At 43.3% G+C, this 12,014-nt stretch overlaps 1 protein-coding gene across 5 annotated transcripts in view; it reads right to left on the bottom strand.

The window, feature by feature from the left end:
* The window catches only part of nacc2 (NACC family member 2), a 30,939-nt gene that overhangs the window by 7,210 nt on the left and 11,715 nt on the right, over window positions 1-12,014 (bottom strand). For 4 of the 5 annotated variants that reach the window (XM_085925582.1, XM_085925581.1, XM_085925585.1 and 1 more), the window contains 5 exons: window positions 4,034-4,202; window positions 2,872-3,636; window positions 1,962-2,138; window positions 903-1,008; window positions 625-722 (listed from right to left, as the gene is read on the bottom strand). In XM_085925582.1, the coding sequence (XP_085781708.1) occupies window positions 625-722; window positions 903-1,008; window positions 1,962-2,138; window positions 2,872-3,636; window positions 4,034-4,145 (1,258 nt within the window). In that variant the 5' untranslated portion in view covers window positions 4,146-4,202. Of the gene's footprint in view, window positions 1-624; window positions 723-902; window positions 1,009-1,961; window positions 2,139-2,871; window positions 3,637-4,033; window positions 4,203-5,598; window positions 8,615-12,014 lie in introns of those variants that run through there. The other variant, XM_085925584.1, reaches the window with a different exon arrangement.

Raw genomic sequence — 12,014 nt, 5'->3', positions numbered from 1 at the left:
TGCCAACAACATTTATTATTGAGTGTACATGACAAAAGCTTTCCTTAATGACTCATAGCTTATGGAAAGTGCACATGCACGTGTGTCGTGTTGTCATGTCAGTTTTCACTCCAGTGTTATTTAGGCCAGTATGGCAGCTATTATGATTATAATAATATAGCGTACGCCCCCATCCCTCTGAAGTTAATTATTGCTTAGATACGCCACAAGATGGCGACAAACTACTTCTCTTCCTGAGACCAAAACAACAAAGGCATAAAAGGGAAGTCTTCTGCAAATAATGGAGGATAATAGATCACCCATTAATCAATTTTCTATTTCTGCAATTTTCACAAAACCATGTAATTATTTGATGAAAAATAACTAGTACCTAAATAAAATACAAATGAGGATATAATTAAAAGTAAATTTTGAGTATATTACACATTTAAATTTGTAACACAAAGCCTAATTATTGCAATTCCTCTTTTTTTTTTTTTTTTTTTGCTACTGATAACCATTCATGATTACTCAGTAATTACATTTTTAGTTCGTAATGATTATACTTATCACAGCACCGCTGTGATTTTATCAACATCACTTTCTAAAACACAATTGAGTCGTATTTTTGTAGCAAAGACTCACGTTTGACAGCGTTGAGGACCCTGCTGTCCAGGGGTTTCCTGCTGGGGTCACTGGTGGAGGAGCGGATACCAGTCCCACAGCTGTTTGCAAGTGTGTTTCTGTAATCCACCACAGTGGCCACAACGGGGCAGTTGTCAAACGCGCAGTAATAGAAAGTCTTAACAAACAGCATTGCACAAAGTGGACACAGATGGAGTGTGAAAGTAATTTGTTTGTGTGTGAGTGTGTGTGTGTGACTTTTACAAGACAAAAAAGAAATGCCCGCAAAGGAGTCTTACCGATCAAAGAATGTCGCCAACAGACGCCGCAGCAAGACCTTGTGTTTGATTCCGGCGCAAAGATGACAGTTCATCAGCTGACCTCGAGTCATAAACACCTGTGTACCTGGATGGTGAGAAAGAGAGAGAGGGGGAAAAAAAAAAAAAGGTCAAATTAGACAATAGATATGCTTTCATCAAGCATTATGTTTTCCCCTCATGGTTTTGTGTCAAGTGCTAGTTATTTGCGAGTTGATTTTGGCACTTGCCACAAGCTATCGATGTTTGTTCTACTTCATTGACAAGACAAATGAATTCACTAATTTTTTTCAAATGACGCGGAGGTTTGTTGCAAAGGAAAAAAAATGTCAGTCAAAACGAAATGCTCCATTTCTGGACAAGTCACGTTGAAAATTCTTCACGGGCATGCTTACATGAGGCTTTTATTCGTGACGGAACAAATAGCCTAGAGCATTTCTAATTCTAATAAGTATTATTCCCTGTACCGGCTTCACAACTCAAAGTGGGTCAAACTCTTCTGCGCGCTGACCTTTTACACGATTTTGAAAATGTGGACTTTTGTTCCGAGATGTCTTCATAGGATTCACCTCTCCGCCAGTATTTACTACCTTTTAGTGATCAAATGACTTCAGTTTCAATATTCTATGACTTTGAAGAAGCCCTGAGTGATGATGTAGACTTAATGTTAGCTTCTTCCTCTTGCCACTAACTATAGTCAGGAGACTAAAGCCAACTCTCAGTCTAAGACGGCATTGACACATTATCATGAATCACACTCGAATTCTAGGCAGGACACGCCCCCACTGTAAAATACTGATTGGATACTACATCCAGGCAGATTACGCCTTGCTGCAATACCAGTGGCTACTGAATCCAGTCACATATGACTGTTATCTGGCAAGTGGGATTCGTTAGAACACACATTTGAGTTCTCTTTCACAAGGAGAAGCAGTGAGTAAACATTCAGACCACTTACAATTGCTTCTCACACGAGCGACAAAAAAAAAAAAAAACTAGCTGCCATGAGCTCATCATGCATGCGTGTGCCACAGTGCCTACCGGCAACCAGTTCCAGCTTCTCCCCGGGGTCTCCCTCTGTGTAGAGCTTGGGGTGACATCGGTAGCCAATCTGGCTGATGAGGCTAGCGGGTAGCGCCACCAGGTCCCGACGAATTAGCACGCAGTTACGGTTCTCCAAGGCCAGCGGCACGCCCGTCATCTCGGGCTTGTCCGGCACTAAGGAAGAGTGTCAGGTGAGTTTGACGTTACAGCACACGATATAAAAAAAAAAAAAAAAAGATGAAATAACGCAAATAAAAACATGTCCAAACGAGCAGCAAATACTCCAACTGCGCTTTCCCCCCCCAAAAACATTTGCGGTGACATCAACCTCCAATCTTTCTGCAAGTCATGCTGAGTTTTACTTTGAAATTTGGCTAGACATCAAATGAATTTCCTCCATCAGGCACGGGCCAAAGTCAATGGGAGGAAAAAAAAATACTGCACTTAGCCAAGCCCACACAGACTGTATACTAATGAATATGTCTTATTATCCACTGAAGGATGACGCACGAGCTGCATCTCCAGAACATAATGTGAGGCTATCTGGGGTCGAAACACAACAAACAGTGGATACTAAACAGCTGGATAGCAAAAGTGTGGCAACCAGGCAAATTGCGCAGAGATAAAAGTAACACTAACAGGTCAGTTTCAAGATTCCACGCCGTTAACGGTAGTTAAATGAAGCTTAAACCTTGCTAATGTTGGCAATCAGAAAGCTAACAGGATTTTAAAACGCAGTCAGGTGGTTTTAAGTTAGCTAACTGTGGATTAAAGACGTGGCTACCAAGAAACTTTAAGGTAGTGCCAAGTGACTGCCAGGTTGAGGTTAATATAATTCGAACAAGTGTCAAAAAGTAACACAATTAACAAAATCGACAGGATCGAACATTAGCATTCCATTACTCACTGCCATACGGGTTGCCTGGACGTGCATACAGGTGACTGAAGCTGTCCTCCACCATTCCGTCAAAGGGCTCTTCCTCAAACTCCTCATCCTCGTTCTGGTACGACGTGGGACTATCGGTGGTGGGCAAACTGGATTCACCGGGACTTGAACGCTCGCCTGTGGCTCCGCCCCCAGCCCCGCCTCCCCCGACCCCAAGAAGGTGGTAAGGGGGCACGCCCGGAATGGTGGTCCCTCCGGCGGTGGTGTAAAAGAGCGAACTGGCTCTCGCTAGACGGCTGCCCAACTCAGAGGAGGAGATTTTGCCTTGGCTGGTTGCGATGGTGAGGGGTGTGGGCTCGCCACTCTCTAGCTTAATCTTGCGCGGCGGCATAAGGAGGGACGGGGACCAGCCAGTGTTCGCAAGGAGAGCGGCCACAGCTAGGCCGTTGCCGTTGTTGCACGGACTCTGTGGCTCCGAGCCCGTCTCCTCCAAGTTGCCGGCCGTCTGTGAATCGCAGTGCGGCGAGTTGGCCTTGAACATCAGGTCCATGCCGCGCTCCACGATGTGCTGGATCTGCAGGTAGCCCGCTGTGTACATGACCACCAGCTGCTCACTTGCCGCCATGGTCAGCTTACCCGTATAACAGAATGAGAGGATCTGCTCAAAGCATGCCGGCGTGACTGACGAGGGCAATTCGAACTGCGTCTTGCTCGACGTGCTGAAGAGGTCACGAAAGTATAGGCTGCTGGCGGCCAGCACTGCCCGGTGGGCTTTGAATGCCTGACCTGGAATCATGAAAAAGACCATCAGGACGGCTGATTTAATAAAAATATGACCAACAAAGCATTTGTGGAATCCATCTCGGGAGGCGGACTTTCTCCTGTTGACTGAAAACCGACATCACAGTTGCTCAGGGGCTTAGTTTGTGAACGTCACATGTCCAAACTCAGAAAACAAATAAGTGGTGATTGCTTGCTACCTGAGCCCTTAGGCACTGTGATCTCATTTTTAGTCAACAACAAGTGGCAAAATGGCCACCCCCTGGATGGATATTTTTGCTTAACTCATACTTTATAAATGCAAAAAGAATCCAAATACTGTGTGTTTTGCTCATGCAGTCACATACAACAAACTATTTTAGATTGTAAAGATTGTTCTCATTGACTTTTCCCACTTCTGCACCTTTGACCAGGATGGAGACATCGCAGTAGTGTCCCAACAAACGTTGCTCATTCAGGGAGCCTAGCACCGTGGCTCCGAAGTTTGGGATCTCCACGTGGAGGAGCTGCGACATATTTGGACCAGGAGACTTCAGCTATGGACCGCAGAACGCGCCAGTGAGGGGAGGAATCTGTAAACAAACAAAATAAACATAAGGAGCGCTGCAATCGACCTGGCAGGAAGAGAAGGCTATGCAAACGGGTCTGGTCGAGAGGCGGGGGCCGCCGACGACAAAAGGACGGCTGAAGCCAGTCAACTAAATATAAACAGAGCCGAGCTGTGTGTATATGAGGCCAATGTCAAACGCGTTACTGTATACGACAACGTGTCCTCATTTCATGCACGACCCTTCTTGGCCGGACTGCACAGCAACATGAGCATACGTGTATGGGAAATTTACCACTCGTAGAATTGGAAACAATCTGTTCCAGGGTCACACTTTTGTCATATTAAAATAGCAAAAAAAAAAAAACAATTGTTACAGTCCAGCTAATTTGTATTTTACCCCAAATATTTTTTTTACCTGAAAACTCACCTATTAACATTTTTTTTCACCCTTTCCAAAACACCCGACATTGCTGCCTAAGCACTGCTTTCACGGGAAAAGCTTTTCTCTCCAAATTATCCATATTCCACTGTTATTATGTCTTAAAAGATATGCTAAGGTCATGTATGATAATTGACCACAGTTTTGAGCAACCTGTGGAAATTCTTTCCCGCAATTGACATTTCTACTTTAATATGTATTATGAGATAAGGGCTTCGTTGTCAAGCATGACCAATGCTTTGAAGACTTGTATAACTTGCGGCTTGTTATATTAAAAATTTACATTTTCACTGTTCATTTATTATGTCTTGTGAGATTTGCATGACCACAGTTTGAACTCCAAAGTTTTAAATGAACTAACTGCCACCACCGTTTTTATTACATTTTATAATTTGCTAGGATCTTTGCTGTTATACGACTCGAGGCAATTTCTTCCAAAAATGGACCTTATTTCCACAATACTTGACACAATGAGGTCTTGCGCAACATATTGTTAACAATGACCACGGTTTGAACTTGACAGTTTTTTGTCCCCCCCAAAAATTGAGGCAGAACTCTACATTGTGTAGTATACATTGTTCGACTTCTGAAACACCTATCTCATATTAATCTACTTTTTTTTTATTATTGTGTGGCCCTTTCCATCTTCCCCGACATGAACTTTGAATCCCAACCATGCCCCACCACACACACCACAGACAAATATATATATATATATACCACATACCAGTTTCATTATTGAGCAATGGTGCAGAGCAGTTTCCAGGAATACAAAGTGAAAAAAAATGTCACCGCCTCTCTCACGTACTCCCTCTTTTTCTCACTTCATGCGCACGCACGCGCACACGACCACGCGCGCGCGCACTTTGCCTTACTTACATAAAAGTATGCACGCCTAAACACACACGGTGTGTCACACAGCGCAAGCTGAATAGGGAAATGAGTGTGGATTCTTGCACGTAAGCACTCACTCACTCACCTGGGGAAAGCAGCACATAACCGTGCACTAATGCAGAGAAACGTGCTCAGACAGTCTTTGCAGTCGAGGTGCAGACAAAGCGTCGATGGGCTGACTGCTTGCCGGTGTGAGGTCCCAAAAGCGGAGTTTGGTTGTGCACTCTTTAAAGTGTCACTCCTATTAAATCCCCCTCAAAAATGACAGGATTCTGTTTTTTTGCTCTGCGACATGACTGGACTGACTTTCCCGTCTCCTATTCGTCTTTGGTCGGTATTCCATTCTGTGCTGTAAAGACTCCCCCTGCCTGTCTGTCATGATCTCTCCGACGCTCTCCCATCTCTCCGTCCTTCTCCGCAGGCTCAGATTCAACAAGTGCCGGTTGAAGAAAGAGACAAGGGAGAAATGTGTGATAGATAGAGCGAGAGAAAGCAGTGTAAATCAATGATGAAAAGAGTGGGAGGCTCACTTGTGTGTGTGTGTGTGTGTCGGATCAATGCAGTATCTATACGTCGCAGGGAGTGGGAGGGAGAGTGCAAAAAAAAAACACAGGCTACAGTTACAGACAGTCAGAAAGTGGGCAGAGCTGGAGAGAGCGTGGAGATGGAAGGGGTGGGGAGGAAGGGGGAGAGGGTGGAGTGTGTGTGGGGGGGTCGCCGAGACAGACTGAGAAAGTCATTTGAGGACAGTACGAGGAGAGAAAGACAATTAGGTTGAAGCAAAGTTGCGCCGCTCGCCCCTTTGGACGAGGCGGCGTCGATCCGCATGGGATCGTTCACATGACTGCTCACATAAGAGGGCGGCTATAAGTTACCGTGACGTAGCTATAGCCACAGTTTTTTTTTCTGTCCGGTGAAAAAAAATGAAGCACTCTTGTCGTGTCATAACATGAAAGCGTGCTCATAAGTCAAAAGATTTACATCTTAAAAATAATCAATCAAATACAGATTAAGACTTAAACCATTTGTGCACGATGGTAATTCAGTGGGCATTGTGCTGCTCTTCGTGGTGTGCACACATTGGCCACTAGGTGGCGGTGAGATTCACAGACCTTTCATGTAGATTTCAAGTTCTTGCTTTTTCGACATTAGTAAAAGTTGGAGCGAGTTATCATGGTGGTATAAGCTATTTTCGAAACTATGACCTTTTTTTTTTTATAGCAATGAGATCAATTTTCGCGGTTTTAACTACTATCAACACAATAACACTAGTTTTGTGCCAACAATGACCAAATAAATAAAGAAAGAAATAATTATCACGTTTTGTCAACAACATGAAGTTTTTGGGTGGTATAAGCTACTGTTGACACTAATATTTTCTGTTTACAAAAAAAACTTAGATGCAATTATGATTGTTCCCTGTCAACAATACAAAATGTTTACTGTCTGATCATGCTATGGTGACTGTTGACACAATAGTTGTGGGGTTTTTTTTAGCAACAAGAATCATTCTATGATGAGGTATACCACAGTATACAGTACCTATGTTAATGTTGACCGCAGTAGGCTTACAAACAGAGAAACAAAGGGAAGGTTGACTCAAATAAAAGGAGATATATCTTTGTGAAGCAAGACTAATTGTCTGATGATGTAAACAGCTGGTATAAAACAAATGTTTTTCTTTTTCAGGTCGAATGTAGCTGAAATGCATCGTGGCAAAGTTGTTTGGAGTATGGTGGAGGACAATGGTTTTTTTTTTTTTTAAAGTTAACTTGAATAAGTGTTGTGTGCTTTACGGTGAATCATGCAGACCTTTCCAGCGAACCACCTACACTCAAAGAAAACACTGTCAGCGAGCCACACGTAGCTTGGATTTATACCCAAATTGTGACATGATTATGTTTATGCATCATTGGACGATGCTTGAGTCGCCGCGTTTCTCTGAAGGTTTGTCGCAAAGGGCAAGGCAAGAATATTACAAACAACTGTCTTTCAGACTGCATTTTTAACGCCTTATTTTCCACGCTCGATGCTGTGTATACCTGCTGAAGGTATTGAAAGGTCAGCAGCTCATATACTGTACATAGACAGGGAGTCACATGGCTATTTCGAGTCTTCCATTAACCTTCTAACGTGCAGTTTTTGGAATGTGATTGTAAGTTGGAGTAAACACAGAAAGGGGAGGGGGGTGGAGCCGTGACTGAAATGCAGGACCTCTGGACTGTGAGTCAAATGTCAAAGAACAATTCTAAAAAAGTTCTGAAGTTACAAGAATGACGTCCCAAGTCGGGTATGTCAAGTGGCGTATCATCCGCACAATACAATTAAAAACTATTACTAGAGAGTCAAAGGGTTGGGGATTTTTATTTATTTATTTTTTTCAACAGGTGCCAGAAAATAATGTTAAAACGTTACTTCAAACTAACCCTGCAAGTTTATTGACGGCCATAGCTTGACCCTGCAACAGATTAACTTAATTCCTAAGACTGAGTGTTCTATTGGTTTTACATTTTGATTTTAACTGGCTTGCACCAGATATGAATGTTCAAAATGTTTCTTCAAAAAGCCAATAAAGGGTTTCTGGTGGCCACAATTTGACCCTCTAACAGACTTACTCCGTTTTCTGTGGTAGAAATTGCCAAGGAAACAAACTACTTTTGACATTTTTAGTCGGATAGACTGCATTGTGTTTACTGAAATGGAGGAGAAAGTTGTCTTCAACTTTATCTCAGCTGTGGTAGGAATAATAATAATTATAATGCCCAAAAAAAAAAAAAACGGTTCTCACACATCCAAAAGCAGCAGCACTGACTGCGGCTTTTAAGAGCTTGTGCCTGGCACCGTGATATCTGCACTGCACATATAGGCTCACATGAGCGAGCAGGCACAAAAGGCAGGAGACGCAAATCCGCTAATACAATCGGACATATACGACACACACACACAGACACACGCAGAGATATACACACAATCCCCTCCTCCCTCGCTGTGTTCTTTTATAGACACAGTCACGTCATCTCCCTGTACACACTGAGGAATGCACACTCTTGTTTGTTGGCGTGTGTGTCGTCGTGAACCTGCTCATCCATCCATCAGTTACCGTGACGATTGTCCTCACGTTACCCCCCCCTCCGCCGCCACCTCCCTCTCTTCACTCTCCCCCCTCCTCGCCTGCATAGCACGTAGCCGCTGTCTCGCTGCCAATTAATGCACAGAGGGCTGCATTGCAGTGAAGTTGGCGCGCTATTGAGTCTACAGACATGCATGTTCGTGCCAGCCAAGTGAGAGAGAGGAGAAAAGAAGGCGGGTGTGTGTGTGTGTGTGTAGGGGGGGGTTAATGGAGGGGAGGGATGTAGAATATGTTGAGTCAGGCAGACAGAACGGGCCGAGAGTGTTCACACAAATGCACACACAGCCGCATATTCACTGTAATATATGCAGGGAGTGAATAGCGGGGCACGTATGCATGCGCCAACATTAAACTCCCCTCTCATTGGCATTAAATATAAATTCTGCACATGCCTGATGAAAAATAAAAAAAGCCCCCCCCTCACGCCTTGTTTCGTGTCCTCATTTTCCCGCCCTGCGATTGCACCTCAAACTTTTCCCAGAGTTTTTTTTTTTTCCCCCCCAATTCGGTTGTCTCGCCATCTTGAGTCACAGCGGCGATGTCCCCCACCCCCCTTCTTTTGGCAGATTTTTTTATTAAGGATTTCATACCTACGCACGATGGCATTCTCTCTATCAGCAGGTCCAGACATATTTGAATAAAATCAAGACGGGGACAATTGACCAGACGGCATACACACACACGCATACGCACACACGTACAATTTATTCTGATCTTTAATAACTAACAAAAAGACTGCATTGGAATATAAAACATGTAGATGGACAAGTTCTATTCCTATGGCGGCTACATAGCCTGAATTAAATCTGAACGGGTTCTAGTCTAGTCTAATCTAGGTTAGTAGTGTGAAGTACAACCAGAATGACAGAAAATGCGGTATTTGGTGGAATCATACAGTCATAAATAGAAGCCCTAGTTCATTGCTTCGAGGCACCTGTCGCTAAAGCCAAACTATGGCACGGTTTTTACTTTCTGGACCTGATTTGCCACCTCGCAGCCATCAGCTTCACCCTAGCTGATTATTTCAGTCCGTTTTTAATTACATTTTACACTACATCCTAACTTAATAAATGGGGTTTGTATTTTGCTTCAGGTGCATGAAGACACAAATAATAAATCGCGCACGGGTTTTTGACGATGAATTGATCTACTTTCGAGACGCATCTGAATCTAGTACTGGAAAAAAAAAAGAAATCCTCAATTTTGACTGACAAACATATATTACCGTAACACTGAGTGTATTATTGTGGTTGCACTTTATAGCTAAATTGTCTGACCAAAATATTAAAAACAGCTTTTGGTCTGATGCAGTGCAGTTGTAGAAAAGTGCTGACACAGATGAAGTTGAGATGTTTGTAGTTAAACGCTGTTTAAAAGTCAGAATGCCTACTGTTTATTTCTCCATCCATACAATGCCGATGTGAACAATGGCCATGTTATAAATATTCAGATCCTGCAGTTGTTCTCATGTCTAAAGTGTACCAGACAACAGATTCTATCCACGTTGAGACGGCAACGCTCCCTGGCAACAGTTCTACCAATGGGGACCAAGCGGCTGTCTGCATGTCTGAGTATCATTATGGGATGTTGAGAGAAAGCGAGAGAGCCAGAGAGAGAGAGAGAGGTTGCTTATCAGTGCTTATAATGCAACATCACTTACAGTGAGGATAGCTAGACCTTACTGGGTGAAGTTGTCTGCGTACGCCAAGGGTCAAGAATGATCATTTTTGCCTTTAAACAAAAATACAACAACAAAACCCTCCATGATTCACGCAGTTATGTAACAAACAGACAGAAAATAAATGATCCGTAGTGGGTCCATTTGTGTCTGGTATCTTTCCACTCAAAACGTAATACTAATGTTAGAAGGAACGTGGGTGGGGGGGTGAATTCCAGGTTGAAGAAGAATGGAGTGTAATGTTAACAAAGCAGCTGAGTTATATGATGCTTAACGTTAAACTTTTATCATCCGTTAAATGCAATCGTAAATATTGAAGTGGCTGTAAACAAAAGCGTTCTGGTTTTGGTCCCTTCTCGGCACTAACGCGGTAATCGGCTTTGGCTGTTCAAGCCACACAGAACCAAAGAAACCGAAAAAAAGAAAAGGAGAAAAAAATGTGCACCATCTGGGAACAAGATGCCTTCATCAGGTCACTTTCAAGACAGTTGGTAGAGACGAACGTCTGGTTTACCCATACAATCGGATACGAACAACTGTCCATTTTCATTTTATTTTCCACTTCCACCATTTCTTTTTCAGGAATTTTCAAGAACGAACCTATAAAACTACACCCAAAACACGCTAACAAACGAAAATTATCCACGTTGGTACAAGCTAACTTTGAGGCCATTTTGTAGCAGTACAAAATTGCTGCCAAATGGCAACTGTTTTTTGTGACCTAGTATTTTTTGTTTCCATCAGGGTGGGCAAACTACTCCTACTAATGCCTCAGAATAACTTTCACAATATATTAATAGTGATTATAGTTTGATCATTGAATCATCCATTCATTTTCAATAGCGTTTGTCCTCATCAGGGTCACGGGCGAGTTGAAACCAATCCCAGCTGACTTTGGTTGAGAGGCATGGTACACACTGAACTTGTCACCAGCCAATTGCTGGGCAGACAATAAATTAGAAAACCCACACGAGCACGGGGAGTACATTCAAACTTCACACGAGAAGGCCAAAGCTGAGACTTGAACCCGGGACCTCAACTGTGAGGCAGATGTGCTAACCATTAGGTCTACCCTGCTGCCTCGTTAAATCTTACTTTTTCACAAATTTTATATAGCCCAGTTAGGACTTGTAAAAACTATAAAAACTACAATGGGCCCCAATTCTACCACCCCTGGATTCCCGATCCACACAGCATGGCTGCCATAATGAAACCTGAGACAGGCCAATTCCCTTGAGGCAAAGGCAAATGGACTCCGAGTGGCTGCGGGAGGTAAACAAACAAACAAACAAACAAACAAACAAACAAACAAACAAACAAACAAACAAACAAACAGCTGCAGCAGCAGCCGCATCGAATGCCTCAAGAAGCACGCAAACACAAAGCACCTCCATTCTAAATCTTCGTAGTCCCAAGCTCAAGAGATAGAAAAATTAACTGAACAGCCGTGAGAGCGAATACACGAACAAAAGGAGTGAGGAGCGATAGTGTGCGTGTGTGTTTGTGTGTGTGTCAAACGCAAACAGAACAAGTATGAAGTTGCAAAATCACAGTTGCGGGGAGAAGACAATTAGACACAAGGGGAGGAGGGTGAGGAGGAGGGAGGGTGACAAAGAAAGGTGAAGCTGCCAAAGAGAAGCCTGCAGGGAAGATACATGGATATGCTTTGGAAACAATCTTCATTCACTCCAAT

The sequence above is a fragment of the Syngnathus leptorhynchus genome, chromosome 12 (assembly GCF_054491065.1).
Source record: "Syngnathus leptorhynchus isolate UIUO chromosome 12, UIUO_Slep, whole genome shotgun sequence".
Lineage (NCBI taxonomy): Eukaryota > Metazoa > Chordata > Actinopteri > Syngnathiformes > Syngnathidae > Syngnathus > Syngnathus leptorhynchus.
This window is presented reverse-complemented; position numbering and strand designations above follow the sequence as displayed.